Source organism: Lates calcarifer, linkage group LG5 (genome assembly GCF_001640805.2).
Source record: "Lates calcarifer isolate ASB-BC8 linkage group LG5, TLL_Latcal_v3, whole genome shotgun sequence".
Classification (NCBI taxonomy): Eukaryota; Metazoa; Chordata; class Actinopteri; family Centropomidae; genus Lates; species Lates calcarifer.
The window spans coordinates 6,350,961-6,369,104 of NC_066837.1; the positions used below are offsets into that span (position 1 = coordinate 6,350,961).

Here is an 18,144-nt window from a genome sequence, read left to right on the forward strand (position 1 = left end):
GTGTAATGGTGCCTAGAGCCTTTAGAATGAGACTTTTAGTGGTATAAGGGTTGATGATTATTGTGCCATTTAAATCTTGGTTCAAAACTTTGGTAAAAGCCTTTCACAAAATCTCAGCGAATCCAATCAATCCAAATTTTTACCATGTTAGAGAGCAGTGAGTGCAAAAAGATCACAATGCAAGGTCCTCTTACTCACTTTGTTTTTTCCCTTTTGAACTTTCAATGAATTTTCCTAGTGCCCTAGAAGCTAGTAGGGGGACTTGTGACTTGTCTTTTGACTTCACTGTAAAACTGCCATTGAGAATGACCTTTCAGGCTTAACTTGTAAGTCAACAGGGAAAAAAAATCTTATGTCTAACAACAGTTATTCAGCTAGCATGTAAATGCAACTCAATCTCTGAAAGGCTGTCTAATAGAATTTACAGCTCAGAAAAAAGCTAGTGAGTGAACCTTGAACAGGGATTGTTCTGTCAGTGATGAGCCACAACATTAAAACCACTGAGAGGTCAAGTGAATAACATTGATCATCTCATCACAGTATAATATTCTGCTGGGAAACCTTGGGTCCTGGCATTCATGTGGATGTTACTTTGAAACAAACCACCCACCTAAATGTAGCTGTAGACCAACCACATCTCCACTTGGAGACAACAGAACTCTCTAACGGCAGCAGGCCTTCTCCTGCAGCACAATGCTCCAACCACACCACATAACCTTGATGGCACACTGCTCAGCAATGGCTTAAGGAACACAACAAAGAGCCAAAGCTGTTGACCTGGATCATGTCTGCCCTGACGGGTCAGAGCCGTTTCTGTGGCACAATGGGGACCTACGTCATATTAGGCAGCTGGTTTTAATGTTGTGGCTGATCAGTGTATATATATGGTTTGTATGATACTTCTCAGTTTCAGTGGCCTTAAGATCTGTTCCAAACTTTACTGACTTATATCTTCAGTGATCTTTCACTGTTAAAAAGTGATAATTTTAAAGTGAAATAACAGCAAGGTTGTCAAAATTGTTTTCACAACACAGAAGTCTTCAGTGGATGCAATCAACTGCTTATTAAACTGTCTGTCTGTCTGTATGTGGGAATCTGTGTGAATAAAGCTGAGTGAAAAAGTGTTTGTGCATGCATTCTGAAAAGCTCACAGCAAGATCCTATTTGTGAAAAAGCTTTACGTGAAGTAAATACATTTGTACAGAAAATGGCACCATCTTATGAAAATATGACTGCTGGAAAAGTCCGCTGTGCCAAACAAACAGTTCATACAAAACACTGGTCAGCAGGCACAGATTACAAATGAATACACACAAAGCATTAAAGATGGAGAGGGAATTTGAGAAGAATGGCTGATGAAGAATGATCACAGAAAATGTAAAGTTTGCTATGTGGGTGGTGCTCGATGAAAGGCTGTATTACTACCTTTAGCCAAATAGATTATCCTCTGTATAGTGACCGTTTCTGCATGCTCAGCTTGTCATGCTCAGCCCTGTGTTAATCAGTCTACTCAGCTAAAGTAGCTACATTATGAGCTGAATACTAGCATTAGCATGATAACTGCTAATGTCAGAAGGGCTGAACAAGAGGAAAATTTTATGAAAAGTCAGTAGATCACACAATTAGGATTCAAATGGCCAAATACCTAATGACATGGCATTCCAACCAATTCAGATGTTCACATTTTTCACCCTGGACTTACATGCCATTTCTTAAGTTGATGAAACATCCCTTTAAGCCATGCTATTAAAAAGATGTTATTTCTCCTTTATTTTAGATAACAAATCAGTCACTGCCCAAGATCTAGATAGAGTTATAGCTCTTTGTTTCATTTACAGAGTATTTTATTTAATTTACAGAACATTTTGAAGTTTAAAGCTCATTGAAGTTATGTGTAAAAGTAATGTTTAAGACTTCAAACAAAATATGTGCAGTGTGCAGATAGAGATCATAACAACCACCCGAGTCTCAGGTTGAGTCTCCCCAAGGGACTCAAAGTCACTTTCAAAAAACAATAAGAAAGGTCAGTAATAACTCTGCTATCAAAACTTTGATAGCCTTTGAAATCAGGTTATGGCAGGCAGTTCAGAGCACTACTCTCCTTCCCAGTGAATGAGAGGGATTTAAGAGCTGTGCTGATGCAGGTCATTGGTATAGACAAGGCAGGCAGTTAGCATTCTGCATAGGCTCCCTCTCAAGGTGTTAAAAAGACAAGAGTTCTGCAAAGTTATGTCTCCCTGAAAAATATAACTTCAGACTAACATGGAGTGGTATAGCAATGTGACCTTTATGTGGTAACAGTGGAGTGTATGAACACTGCAATAATAATAAGAACCTCTGAGCTTCTTACTTTCCTGGACACAAAAAGACAAGTGCAAAGAAGTCAAAACTTCAGGGAGGAAATATTTTTTGCTTCACTGATGAGTAGTTATCTTGCACCCTCTCTCTCAAGTAAAAACAATAGAGCCCTGGTACTTAACTAAGACACGATTCCTGAGGTTTTGCAGTATACTATTACTGGGCTAAGGCAACAAGATAAATATTTGACCTTGACCTAAGATGAAGGTAGTCTCAGTTTGAGCTTTGCACAGACACAGTCAGCCCTCATTACAAAAACATGAAAGCTATTTAATGGCAGATTTAGCCACACATCCACAGGACTCTGTGGTGTGTGTGTTGTGTGTTTCTGCATGTGTGGGTGTGTATGTCTACACATACCAATATTTTGAGTAAATTTTTGTACTGAATGACCAGACCCGAGTGACCATTTATGTAAATGAGGGTGAACAGAATAATAGAAATGCAGCCTGAACAGCACATCCCTGCAGTGTGGCCTAACTCACTGTTTACTCCAAACAGTGTCAACATTATGAGTCAACATGAGCTTCTTGTTATGCTAATGGAAGATACATGTCACAGTGGATATGCAGCATGCATGACTGGACAAACACAAATAGAAAAGATGCAACTTATTCTTGTTTGTTGAGATGTGCTAAACAACAATGAGCTGGTGACTCTTGAGATTTCGAGAGGTTCGTGGAATCAGACACCAAATCAAATACAGCAAATATAGCTCTTCCTGGTAGCTACACGAGTCATTCAACCTATTTCAACCTTGGCAGAGTAAAGCATGAATGCACTGTAACTGTCCTGAATGAAGGCTGTGCTGAAATACAAAATTTCTAAGATGAGATGAGATGTCAGTTAGGCTCTTTTTGCACACACCCACACAGTTGTGAAAACAACACCTATGTGAATGAATTCTAAGTGTTTAGAGGTTTATAAATTAAATTAATTTATATTCAAAATATATTTAAAAAAACACATTTTGTAAGATGATGCAAATAACAATATCCAGAAACCACCTTGCATATTTATGGCATACAGCCACTGGTTCTTTTAATTATTCTGGCTGATTAAACTTCTTCTCAAGGTTGTGTAGGAGTTTGCAGAACACGTTTAAGCGACATCTCCCCTGCTCTTGTGTAAACTTTGCTGCACCTGCTGTTAAGGCGGGGGAAAAAATGGCACCATTATTATCCATGTGACTACATTGAGTACTTAATTACCTGCATAGCTCTCCGCACCTTCAATCTGACCCAAGATGTGCTCAGCAAGAATACATGGAAACACCTGTGTGCAGAGTTCTTACAATAAACTTCATCCACCCGCAACATGTAATTGGTGAAAATGCTGACACTTAAACAGCTAAAATGGTGCCTCGAGATAACTTCTGTTGTGAATTGGCGCTATATAAATAAAATTTGACTTGACTTTTGATAAAGCTAGGTTGCAAAGATTACTACTACATGCATATTATTTTGAAAAGAACAAAAAATACACTGGTCTTATGCACACATGCTTACCCTTTTGATAAGCATAGCTGTTACCTTATGTCCATATTTGAAATCCTCATTCTTTGTTCAACCTTTTACATCATTGGTCGGCTGCAATATCACATTCAACCCCAAAGTGAGGACAGACATAAAAAAATCAAAGGATCTTCAGAGATAAACTTCACAGAGATGAGATAAATCGAATGCTAGCAGATGAGTGTGTCATGCAACATCACTTGAAAAGAGTGTGCACACACACGTGTACAGTACATTCAGGCGTGAAGTGTATGTGTGTGTGTGTGTGTGTGTGTGTGTGTGCGCTTGCTTGTGTGATGGCATTTTCTGAAACTGTTGTAGTGTGTATAACGTGTATTTTTACGATGACCTAAAATGTCATTATTGTCTATATCACCCACAATTAATAAGGCTAGGTTAATTAGAAAATAAAGAAGCAGCACATTACTATTAAAATGCATTGTGCAAGAAATACAAATGTCTGAATATTTTAAGCCATTATATGCCTACAAATGGACTCTGCATTGCATTATTGAGGATGATATTAAACAGCAAGGCAGACAGGATATTATGCATGACCCTCACCTTCTCTGGTGCACATATTGGAGTTGGAGCAAAAGGAAAGATTGCATTGCTCTCTGTTACACTGCCCCAGCAGGGTGCTTGAGTGACAGAAAACCACAATTTAATTTCAGAGCAAAAATAGAGGATGGCAAACAAAAAACAAACACAAACTTGTGAGACATGATTTTTATACACCTACTCTTTTCTGCCCCTCTCCCTCTTTCTATTTTGTCCTCATTATCATCCTCTCATCACTTAGACAAGGACTTGGCATGAGCTGTGCCCCTAGCATGCCTCAGCACCATGTCGGGCCAGATTTATTAAATCTCTCTCCTCCATCTTTGGCTCCTCACACCACATCTCATTTTCTCATCTCCTCGACCTATATGTGTTTTGTTGCAAAGAGATGAGCTTTCGGAAGAACCTGATGAATGATTGACCTGGACTAATAGATCTTACCGGAGCTCTATTACCTTGTTTAATTTGGATGTTAAGTTAACAGCTCTATACTATGCTTGGAGTTATCCATGATGTTCCTGCTCAGTTTACTGGAATAGTAATTACTCATGGCAGGTAATTAAGGTAGCCTGTCAATGGAATATGTCCTTTTTTCCAATTTTTCTCTCCAGTTGCATTTTGATGCCACGGTGCAGCATTGTCCGAGTTAGTTATTTTCATATTCTGCCCATGAGCTCTAATGCCTGGGGGATCTCACAGATTATGCAGAAGAACAGTGCAGAAAAGAAGCATTTTTAGTACTGAAGGAGGAAAATGAGGGGGCCATATGTGCATTTATTTCAGCCCAGCTGAGTGCCTTTTCTCCCTCTTCTTACATACATGCTTTAACGTGGTGTGTGCAGTTGCACGTGTTAGGATTACCGTACATACTGTACAGTATGTGCAGCAACTGTGTGTGTGCATGTATTCTGTGTGTAATGTAATGTGTATGTGTGTGCATGGTTAACCGTGTGTGTATGCTGTGTGTATGCTGTACACATTCCACCTGTATTACATGCAATTTATTTGATGATTTCTCTCTCTTTCACACATACACTCACACAAACTTATTTCTGTCACCTCCATGTGCAAACTACAGATAAAATGTTTCCCATCAGCCATACACTCAAATGCCACAGCCTTCAGTGCCCTTTACTCTCCCCTGAGTGCTTCAGTACATATGTTCCTCTATTCACTGCTGCACTGATAAAATGAAGGCACCATACATAAAGACATTTATACGTTTAATAATTAGCCTCCTTATTTCATTTCATTAAAAAAAAAATCCTGGACTAAATGTTCCTCTGGTTCAAATTGAGCAGCTAATGACTATGCGGTGAAAAATGGCAACATATGTGAGAGTGTGTGTGACTGCCACAAGGGAGGGAAGAAGAATCACTCCTCCGAGTAGTGTAATTAGCGATAATGCTTTACATTTGGCGCACACGCAGACGTGAACAATCAAAAGTTTATATTTAAATACTGTCTGGCATTTTCGTGACATGTCGTTTACGATAAGGAGATCATTAATTTAGAATTCGCCCGGGAGAGGAGGAGCTGTCAAATACACACACAATCCTGTTTTTGTGACTTAGCGGGAACACAGAGTTAACCACACATTATTAACCCAAAACCAACCTCAGTGTAACACTAACCTAACCAAAACCAACCCTCACCATCTCCCTGTTATGTGACCGTGTGGTAAGACTGATGTGCCCACAGCGTGATACACACACATACACACAACTATACCCACTGTGACACACAACTATACCCACAGTCACTGACACACTGTCACTCCAGTATAACTGAATCAGAGAGTTGATCTTTAGGCTTTTAGGTCAGGCTCAGATAAAATCAGTCACAGGGCATACAGTGTAAAGGAGAGTTGGCTGTCTGTGGATAACTGCATGAAATGGGACAGTGGCGATAGTGTGGGCTCTGGGGTGGTAAAATAGTATTATCATGATAGCAGGCTAAACCTTAACTGGTGGGACAGTAAAGAGAGACCCTATCTAATGGGAATGGATGAATAAGCCATGAAAGCAGACAGCAGAGGCACTGGTCTGTGATAATGTAGCCTTGCCATGCTAAATCTCTGATGCACATGTGCGCGCGCGCACACACACACACACACACACACACACACACACACACACACACACACACACACACACACACTAACACAAGCATACAAATTCATATCAAAATCAAATCTCAAAACTGTGCTGTAGAACTGGGTCATAGAGTGCCTCTCCTGCTGAGTATATAAAGTTTTAGAGATAACAAGAGGAGCAAAAGGGAACTACAGTGTGAGAGACGGAGAGGGCAACAGAATAAGTGCAGGGGACAAAAGTAGGTCTGAAATATGAAAACTAGAGTGTGCACCACTAATTTGACAAACACATATTTATACTGTATACTCTTAAATGGCACCCGTGGACTTTTTTTTATGTGGTGTACACACATTTTTACATCACCCGTGTCCCATTTATACGACACCATTCGCTGCTGTGGTGGGGTGAAGGAGGCTCAGTCCCCTTTTTGGAGATAATAATCCTTCCTCCCGCGTGTATACATAGCATGCATTATTGAGAGACCTCCGTAGCACTGACATCTTTGCAGCTCCTGTAGCACACGGGTTATGTTGCTCTTCTTCAGTCCCCATTTAAACGGTGCTAGATTTAGAATGTGCGTGTCTGCAAAGCAACCAGACTCTATACTGGAGGGAGAAACAGGTACAAGCCCTCACAACTTATTCTGTAAAAAAAAAAAATGTCCACAGAGCATGTGGAGAGGCAGGGTAAAAACTTGCAAATGTATGCAAATGTATTTCTCACTTGAGTCTGAAATAAAATGCAACAAAATCCAGAACAAATGACTTTTCATGAATAAACCAAAGGTAAACAGCTCACCATTTAAATCACTTCTTATATTGCTATCAGTAGCTATAATGCTTAAATACAAAACCTAAGACCATTAGTCAGCATGAAGCTACAGTAAATAATACAGGTCATCTACTGTGTGTATCGCCACTATGTTTGCAACCAGCAGACAATTAAGAGCCCAGTTGTGGGAGTCATTAGTTAGTGGATTGTAAACAAACTCTCCTGACTCAGTATGGCTATGTGATGCATTACTCAGCTGAGATATGGGAGCATTTCTAAGGTACAGTAGCTCCTTCATTCTGTGTGAGTGATGGCCACAAGGGAATTGGGCAGAGAGTCCAAGTCCATATAACACACAACCAGAGAGAGATTTACTACAAGCTCTGTGCAGGTACCAGGGTAAAGCAGCATGGAGGTCACCATTCACAGGCCTATATTGTGACAGCATATATAACAGTGATTGCAGATATCAAGACTATATATTTCATTATCAAACAACATCACAGAACTAAAGTTAAAGCTGCACTAATATTTTTTTTAAATCACTCATGGATGAAATTATTATATGTAATATGAAAAGGGCTCACTCACAGTAATAGCTCCACAGATCAGTTCTTCTCTGCTCTATGGAGCACTTTAGCATCTTTTAGCTCAAAGCACAACTTTACTATTTTGGTCCAGTAGGCAGGCAGCTGATTTTAGCAAAAAATCAAGACAAACTAATTGTTGTACACTACCCGCCCCCATCAACAGCAGCCAGGCAAGGTTAGCGACTAGCTGGTCAACATGCAGGAGCATTTAGCAGGTAAAGCCAGATAATTTGCTCTGGGGTTGATGGAGTTCAAAACAGAGCCAAAAGTGTAAATATTGGGCTTCCATTCATCAGGTTGACAGAATCAAAATTAGTACTAATGTTGCTCCATATCCTCTGCATGTGTGACTATATAACTGCATAATTGAATATATATCTGTAATATTACCTGTGTGTGTTTACATATATTACAGACCAGAAACAGATACATACCTTAAAAACATGATGCTGCTCTTGTGGGACAACCAAGTTATAAGAAACACAGTGGCTGTGGCATATGTGGAGGTTATGCCTGAGTTCACAGAGCTATAACCCCAGGCAAGAGAACACTGAGGACACACTGCTCTGACAAAACTACTGTATATCTTCAAAACACAAATGTCATGTAGCCATGTACACGCACCTGCATACAGATGTACATACAGATGTGACCTTGATGCCAACTAATTTCTTGTTAGATAACTCAATCAGCACACAGACACTTTTACACAAGTTGTGATGAATTCCTTTCATTCAGCTTGCAATATTGATTGAATATATTCCAATCTTTACTAACAAATTCAAAGAGATAGCAGCCTCTGAATAAGACATTCAGCATGTATTTTTTGTATTTTTTTCCAGACATATTTTGCAGGTGGTTTATAAAATTACCATCAGGCAAACTGACCAAACATATCATCAAAAATTCCCTTTAAATCAGATGTCTGCTCTTTGATTAAGAAAAGGCCAAACTTCAAAGATGCAACTCAATTTTCACACTGGCCTTTTTTTGTTTTTATAAGTTTGTGTTTTATATAAGCATGTGAGTCTGCGCTGTACTTGTTTGTATGCTGGTGAGTGTCTGGAGCACCTCTATGTGCTTTTTACAGTAAGGTAAGCTTTTCTCATCATCACTTCAATGGCTTCTAGTGCCCACAAAAGAAACTGATCTTCACAAGGACTGAGTCCATGTATCCACCACTCCCACTCATTCACCACGACACTGTCAGGAACCTTCAAAAAAGTGACCCAAATCAAAGCCGTCGTACCTTACAGGAAACAAAAACAATCCGTGACAAACATCCTAACCAGCTACACATGAAAGTGGCTGTGAGACCTGAGAGAGGAGTTGAAATGCAGAGTAAATTCATGGGAATAAGGAATGAGCTTTGAGGTGGACAGCCCTGTAACGGAGTGAACTTTACTGTGGGGCCAAAGTGAAAGCAAAAGTCACATACACACACCGGTGCTGGTCAAATACCAATTTCCTCTCTACATATGCTCAGCACCAATGTAAATCTGGAGCTCATGAAGAGAAGCTGGTCAAAGTCATATTGGTTTTGAGAATCACTGAAGGGAATCAATCCTTGCCTCACAGAGATAAAACAGTCCCACTTTCCCTCTTTTCAGTGAAGTCAACTCAAATGAACTGACTGAGTGAGGATTAGAACATTGTATTAAAATGAAGCATCTGTTCCTTAGAGGGCAGAACGAGTTGCACTCCTGTCCATGTCAGTGCTGCAGCATTCGAGCTGCTTGGCCAGCAGAACTAATTTGAACTGTGAATCATAGGCTCATCCACAGGTCAAACAGTCCAGAATGAATCATACATGCTCATGAAAAGCTGCTCATCTCTGAAATGTTTTCTCACCGGATGAACCAACAAGCAAACAGCATATCGAGTCAAGACAGTCTCCTCTGTGTGTCTGTGTGTGTTATGCATGCATCGCTGACTGTCTCTGTAACACATTCGAGCTCCAACACCACACCAGCAACAGCTCCTGAGGCCATAATAACTGTGTTTGTGAGTTCATATAAAGATTTTAAATATGTTACCTGTCATTTTTTAGCACAATCCTGTCGTCCCTTTTAACTACTTTAACAGAAAATCATTGCTCGGATAATCACGGTGAAGTAGAATATCATTGTACTACATGGTAATGGTATACACTGTACACCTATTCCTACATTTTTTATAATGATTTTTAACAACCTCTACAGCAGGGATCACCAGCCTCTTTGCTTTTTGACCTCTCAAAGTAAAGCAGTGTCTACTGCCAAATGCTAGTCATTGGCTATGACCAGATAAACAAGGTAATATTTTTTTTCTCCTTGTTTTATCTGAACAGTTTTGATAGTTTTAGCAGAAAATCTGAAAAGCTGTAATAAATCTTGCAGCCCCTTTTTGCAGTCCTGGCCCATACGTTGGAAGCCACTACCCTAAAGAATGTAGATGAATATGTAGAATTTAGTATGTGCAGGTGGAAAACGCAATAAAGATAATATAGTAACAGCAACATCGGAATGTCAAGGGATTTTTTTTTTTCTTGTTAAAAAGCATTGAGGCAGCACTTTAGGTATCATGGGAGGACTTCATGTTATCTTCAGGAATAACAAATACAATACCAACAACAAAAAGAACCACAAACATGACAGTGCAATATGACTGCAGGAGAATAAAATGATGCTGTTCAACAGCATATGTGTTGTTTGCACATTCGCAAATGTGCAAACACACAGAGGAGGGAGCTGTAATCTCTATCGTGCAAGATACAATTATACCCAGTGACCTGGGATCACCTACAGGAAATGAAAAGCATAACAAAAGAGAGCAAAAAAGAAGGAAAAGAGAGAGACGACTGCCAAAGGGGCATATTTTCAGACACAACTACGAGTGAGAAGGAAAAAGGAAATTCAGTCTGACAATACAAACAGCAGAGACAGAGAACATTTCATCTTAACAGTTTACAGGTGGAAGAAAAACATCATGACCGCTGAATCACATGCAGCACTTGCATATAAAGCCATAAGACATTGTGCATATTTAATGTTATTCAAAAGTGATTTCAAAAGCCTGAGCCACGGACATGGGGGAAAGGTTTGGAACTACTGACTCAAAGCAAGACCAAATACATTTGTCGTCAAAAGTATTTACACACCCACACCCACACACACTAGCAAATGCTCACATGCACCATATTTACAAGATGGCCTCTGAGCCAGCAGATGGAATCGAGTCCCTGGTCCCTATGGTAAACTTTCACCCCTCTCCATGTAGCCTCTGCAACACGGCTCTTTGGTCAAAACCGCCATGTGTGATTACTGTGCCTGGGACAAAACTATCCCTTTGGGCTACAAGTGTATAAGAATATTCTGCCTTCTGTCACGAGTGGCCACATGATACTCATTGGTTCAGTCAGAGACATTCTCATTATGGTTTACTATTATGACAAATACAATTGGACTGTACATAATGTCTTTTGTTCAGGGCAGGTTTTGTGTCCAAACAGACACCATCTCATTCTGGGCACAGCAAAGAGAAAAAACCCAGTGGGATAACAGTCAATGGAGCCAAGACATAAGACCTATTTAGTGTCATCTCTGCATACATGCCAACATACGAGGGTGAATGAGAGGCACATTGTAAAGTGCTCTAGATAAAAGAGCTATATAAACGCAACCATTTAATCTTTTAATCTTGTATCATACTAGATGAAGAAATATGTTCAAATGTGTGGTGTTGTTGAGAAACACAGTTGAGTAATACTGTATGAATCAGCTTAAAATACAGCGGTTGGAGGTTGTCAGTGAATGCTAGTACTAATGGTGATTAGCAACAGAAAGCCGTTAGCAGCACACATAGTTTCAACACCAACAGAAAAATGTTTCTCTGGTTGACAGTTGACATCAATGATGGGTGCACCTGTAACTGACATGTCATAGGGTCCTAAAGTACACCTGTACATCACTGCAGCAAGGTAAGAAGTTAAACCACTGGAAGTCAACAAAAACTAAAATTTTTACAGTGTGTTCAGTGTGTGGTCACTCTTTAAACTCTATCTATCTATTGGATCAACTTAGAGTGGAATGCACATAGAAAAGGCAGTCAATTAAAGAAGTAGCAACATTTTGAGACAATTAGTAGACACGCACAGAGACACATTTAAGCTCACCTCTGCTGCTGTGTGTTAAATTACTAAACCTACCGGCAAAATATAATTTCATGCCTGTCAAACCTTGGTAGCCACTTATTTACAGCCCTGCATTGTGCTTCTTAGCAACCATGTCAACACTTGATAAAAAGTATGCACCATTAATCATGTGCAGGAATGCAACTTATCTGTTGTTTGTGACGTGTCAAAGAGTCTTCCAAAAGACAAACAACTGATTGCTTCCATGGCAAAAGTGTTGATCATATTACAGACAGAAAAACAGGACTATAATCCTGTCTTTAAGGAAGTGTGTGCCCTCTTCCGCTTTCTTAAAATATAGCTTTTGTCTCTGTTGGTTGATTGTTTTTATCAAGTAATTACTTTACTTTAGCTTGAATGAACAGCAGAGGGCATGTCCATGCTCTTGCTCTTTATACAGCCCAAACATTTAAAATAGTTTTTTCTTTTTTCCCCCCTCTTAATTACTCCACGATGGCCCATTTTGGCTCCATGTGTATTCCAAAGTATATTAAAGTGTCCTTGAAAAATAAAATGTTATTGCCCCCCCTTCAAACAAGACACAGGTGTTCCTTTTCATTCCTTTCATTTTACCACGTCTCAGACAAGACACTTATTCCCACCCCCGGTCTACCACAAAAAAACAAAAAGCAGATCAGAGTACTGTATTCCCACACTCTAACACAACATCCCTGATACAAACAACCCAGGCAGCTACTGCAACAATCCTGAAACTGCTGTTGCAACATCTGTGGATACGTTTCTCTTCCCAACTAATCTCAGTTCGATATTTAAGTTGGTCTGTCAGTTCTTGTGTGAAGAGATGTAATCTTTGGACTCTGAAGTCTGAATTTTATTTAGCCTGGAGGAACACATAGTGCAATGAATAGAGTATGACAGAAACAACACACTTACCTGAGACTCAAGGTCAGTCGTTCATCCTTAGCCCTCAGCAGATCACCGACTGAAAATGTTGCACTACCGAGGAAGCTGCTCTGTAGAACCAAAGAGAGAAGACAAAAGCTGGTTGATACAAGGAAAAGTATTATAGCAGCAAGTAACCTGCTAAAAAATAAAACAATAGAAAGAGGCTACTGTACAATTCCTATCCTATCATAGAGGTGTTAGAAACAGGTATGTGTGAGACATAATGTGTCAGAAATCACTTGCCCGGCCCTGTGATCTAAAAAAGCAAAAAAGTGTGATCTTGTTGACACGAGGACACAAAATCTACTCCCCCTTTCTGTCTCTCTTTCACCCCCTTTCTCCCCTTTCTCACTGCTCTGACAACATGTGTTTGCTGCAGGCATGATGTGAACAGGGGGTGTCAGCACACCAGAACTGGGTCACGGAGAGAGAGGTAGGGGACGAGCCCATCAGTAATGAAGAGAGATGATCCACATTCATAGAAAAAAAAAAACACACACACACACACACACACACACACACACACACAAACAGTCCCTCACAGGCATGCCCAGATGCTTGCACATCCACACACACACACACACACACACACACACACACACACACACACACACGTACAGACAAGTCCTGCACCTGCAACTAACATCATCAACACGCTAGCTTGTGCTGCAGGAGGGGAGGGCTTAGACCGTGCCAAGGACACAGGCTGCTGTGAAAAAAACTACAACAAACCGTAGGTAATTAACAACAGGTACAAAGGTGATTCCGTGTATTTCATCATAATGTGGAAAAAAAAGACCTTAATTAAAGTATCTGCAGCATGTTCACACAATCCTCTTAGAGATACTGAGATGCTATGGTATCATTTCTAGTCCTTTCATCTACCCACCTTAAGTATTTTTCCTCTTTTACAACAGTACCATTGATGGTTTTTAAAACACTTAATTGACAATACAAAACAAGACCATTTGTGTCTTGCCCAAGTCTGTGCATTTAGATAGTCGTGAGAGGCTTTACCTTGCCTGTGAAGATGAAAACAGGACTGTGTCTGTTAATGAATGCAAATGAGTTTTAGGTATTGTAAGCAAACACCAGAAAGCTTCCACACATGACATGTATTTTCACCCTCCACCTTATAGAGAGCAGAGTGCAAACAAAGTCAGTCTGTGAAAATGGGATGCAAAAATATGCCTAAGTACCTTATTAAGCATAACTAGGACTGCAAGTAACAAATATTCAAATATTCATCAATTAGCTGATCAAAAATTGTCTATAAAATGTCAGAGAATACTGAAATATATTCAGCTTTTGAAACATGATGATAGAAGAAAGAAGAATAGATAGATAGAAGAAATCCAGCAAATCTTCATATTTGAGCAGCAATAATGTTTGGCATGTGTGCTTTAAAAATCACTAAAATGCCAATGAATATAAAAATGATTCTAATGAGATCCACATGGTGAGGTATACAGATTTTAAATGGGAGAAGTGCAGAAATTCATATGATCAGATACTCTGAGTTGAGATATCAGGAGAGAGAAAGTCAGTGTATCCCTGCTGTGAAAAACTGTAAAAAGCACGAGAAAGGACATGTAACAGTGTCACAGAGCTGAGGTCATATGGCAAATGTAGTTAAGTGGGCATGACTGATGAGAGCAAGCACCCTGAAACACAGGTCTCGTGACTGTTGCATTTCCCATTATAAAGTCATCCCATATATGACTCTCTTATTTTTTGCTTCCTGAGATTTGATTTTGTCTCTAGCCGAAAATATTTTGCATTGCAGTTTTAATTAGTAATACATGTTTTAGTCAATTCTTTCTTTAATTGTTTGGCTATCTACCGTTTACCTCTAATCTTGCTTCCTCCCTGGTCCTACCACAGCACGGCTATTTCTCTCCTCCTTTTTCTGTTCTCTCAGTCTGTAGATAAAAAAGGGCATCCTGTCTACTGACCTTTTCTCTCAATCATTTTCTCCCTGAGCATTTTCCTGCTACCCCATACGAATCCCCACACACTTATGGCAAAATGCTGCCCCAAACACATTCCCTTGTCCCAGCCCACTCACAAGTAGGCAAACACTGAGACACATACGCATGCCTGCACACACAGAAAAAGAAAGAGGAAGAGACAAAAACACAAGGTCAGTCAGCAGTGCTATATAAAAATACATAACAATATCACAATTCATAATATTATATATATATATATATATATATATATATATATATATATATATATATATATTTTTTTTTTTTTTTTTTTTTTTTTGTGGCACAGTGAAAGGTTTAAAAAGCAGATCAGTTTTGCTAAAAAGGGCACAAAACCCCAAGAATCATATTCAGTTAAAAGTTGATGCAGCACAGTGACATGTCCTTATGAATTAAACACAGCCAGGCTGCCCAGTAGGCAGCACTTAATATGCACAACGTCATATTCTTCAGCACTGACGTATCATGACCAATCCCAGTTTGCCCTGATAACCCAGAGCACAAGGCACAGAAGGCCATTACACACCGTGGAGGAACATTATATCCCTATGTAGCCATTACTCGCAAAGCCGGTACAGAACGTCTGGTAAATGGTCTTAGAAATCCATTCCTTAGCATCTTTTTATGGCCCCTCACGATGAAGGCTTTAAAAGTAATGAAGCTCTGGAGACCGTCTTCATGCGCAAGATCAAAGTGGCTATACCACAGAAAATGAGAGAAAGATGGGGGCAAGAGGAGGAGTGGAGTGAGAAAAGAAGACAAATGATGCTCTTCCAGGATCATGGAGGATTGATTATGATGGTCTTGCTCTGTTCCCTTCTCACATGCTCCGGCTCTCTCTTTTTTCTATCCATCTTTCCGACTGCTCTTGCTCATTCCCTTGACTGGTTCTATTGGCCATGCACGTTGTGAGCTACAAGAGAAACTTTTGATCTATGACCTCCTTCACTAGTTTCCAAAAAAAGTGACAGTTTCGTGCTGGCGAGACTTTTAAAAAAAAAAAAAAAAAAAAAAAAACGAGTTCAGAGACAAATACATGTACACACATACACACTCGCACAATAGATCAATCACGGACCAAAAATGAGAGACACTTTTGCAGGATCACGCCGAGCTGACATACTGTACATCTGCAGGCAACTTGTCTGCGGACCTTCGAAGGCCACAGTGTCTGCCCATCACTTGGCAGAGGTAAACGGTCCAACTCAAGCTGTAGATCTATTGATTTTCTCCATGCCCTGGGTGACAGAGTGACACACACACACATAGATGCACACTAACTCCCTCTCAATCATTCTTTCTCTCACCCTATCTGTCTCTCATTCACACTCACACACACACATACACATACACACACCCAGACTGCAGAGAATACCTGGAGGAGAGGACATTCATTCAGATGCTATGCCAACAAATGACATTTTATAGAAATGGCAGCAGTGACAGTTTTGGCATTCATTGAATAATATGCATCTGGCAAACATTTATAAATATGAACAGATTTATACCAGGAAGGTCAGTAGTGTCTACATGAATACACTGCTGCTATGCAACAAATAGGGCTTTACAAATTGGCCTGATTAAGTCATTAGAGATGTCATGACATGCCACTTATACTAACATGCAAATGTGTGCGCTCGAGCACACAAATGGTGGCCACAGTCAAGTTAAAATTGTAAGAGTCACACACGCTAAACACACATACAGTTTAGAACAAACACAGACACGGAAGTCCACTTACAGTTATGTTGCACACAGTCCTAGCAGCAGCAAACGTGTAAGGTAGTAGAGAAAAGAGCTATAGAAACAAGGAGAGGCCAATGGAAAGAGAAACGGACTGAAATAAAGTAGAGAGAGGGAGAGAAAAGAGATGTTATGTCTTCCTTGTTCCTCTTAATCAGCTCTAGGACGGTCTTCCTACATATCTTCCTCCAGTCTTCAGTTAGAGTAACTCCACGTATATTCGCTCTTTAGAGTGCTGCAGGCACACTGGTTGATACATACATCGTAAACACGCAAACACATTAAACACACACGCACATAGACACACACACTGCAGCCTATGCCGTGAGTGAGCTACTGGCACTACCGCTGTTGCTGCTGTGGCTGGTTTGACAGTAAGCGAGACTAGAGAGAGAGAGAGAGAGAGAGAGAGAGAGAGAGAGACAGAGAGAGAGAGAGAGAGAGGAGGAGGAGGGAGCCACAAGAGGGGAGGGAGGGAGTCGACAAATACAAGCAGTCGAGCCACAGAGGGGGAAGAAGGAGGAGGAGGGCAGAACAACACAGAAGAGGAAGAGACAGAAAGGAAGGAAGACAGACAATTAATGGGTAGAGAACCAAGATTGCAACACTGAAAAGGGGAGAGAGATATAGAAGAGTATAGAAAAAGAAAGAGGGAGAGAGAGGGGAGAAGGGGCGGAAAGGGGGCAGAGAGAGGCAGACACAGAGTTGTGTGTCACACCTCGGTTGCAGCCTGTGACTCAGATGGCCAACAGGAAAAGAAACACTTGTTATGGCTACTTGACATGAATCTGAAACCATGCGGTCCAAGGTATATATGTAGGAGTGTGGTTGCATACAACGTAGATAAACACTTCAAAACTCCAACATACTTGAGGATCACATAAGAGGCTTGCTGAAACACTCACACTCACTATACACTTTAACTAATTCAGATATGTATCAACACATGCAGCTGCCTCAGGGAGGGAGACAAAAAATAAAAAAATAAAAAAACATTATTCCATTTTTAGACACCAAGACAATGATGAACAAACCCACATGACAACACCAGTGACACTGAGCTTAGGTTTTAACTGTCTGGGCTCGAACCTTGGATTAAGCAGGGTTTAATTTACCCATGCTGACACAGGGGGAATGAGTAATTCTGGCAGAACAAAGGACATGCTCCACACTGGCCCTTATCATCCCTGAGCAGGTACACAAGCAAACACAATGAGACGTGCACACAAACACTTAAGCGCATGTGCATGCGCACACCCACCCACCCAGACACCTAACATTTGTAAGCACGCACAAACAATTTGGTACAAACACACCAAGCACTGGAGGTCATGGTGATGAGGAGTCAACCTTCCTTAATATGGGAAGTGAGGTGTGGGATTAGGGAGTGTAGGTGGGAACACTGGATTCTAAAGTGCTCGTTCTGCCTTCATTACCATGAGG

At 40.3% G+C, this 18,144-nt stretch overlaps 1 protein-coding gene across 6 annotated transcripts in view; it reads right to left on the reverse strand.

Annotated features, from left to right (window-relative positions):
* inpp4b (inositol polyphosphate-4-phosphatase type II B) overlaps positions 1-18,144 on the reverse strand; it is a 122,886-nt gene that overhangs the window by 65,005 nt on the left and 39,737 nt on the right. For 5 of the 6 annotated variants that reach the window (XM_018690896.2, XM_018690895.2, XM_018690897.2 and 2 more), the window contains one exon: positions 12,956-13,035. In XM_018690896.2, coding sequence (XP_018546412.1) covers positions 12,956-13,035 — 80 coding nt within the window. Of the gene's footprint in view, positions 1-12,955; positions 13,036-16,699; positions 17,095-18,144 lie in introns of those variants that run through there. The other variant, XM_051070520.1, reaches the window with a different exon arrangement.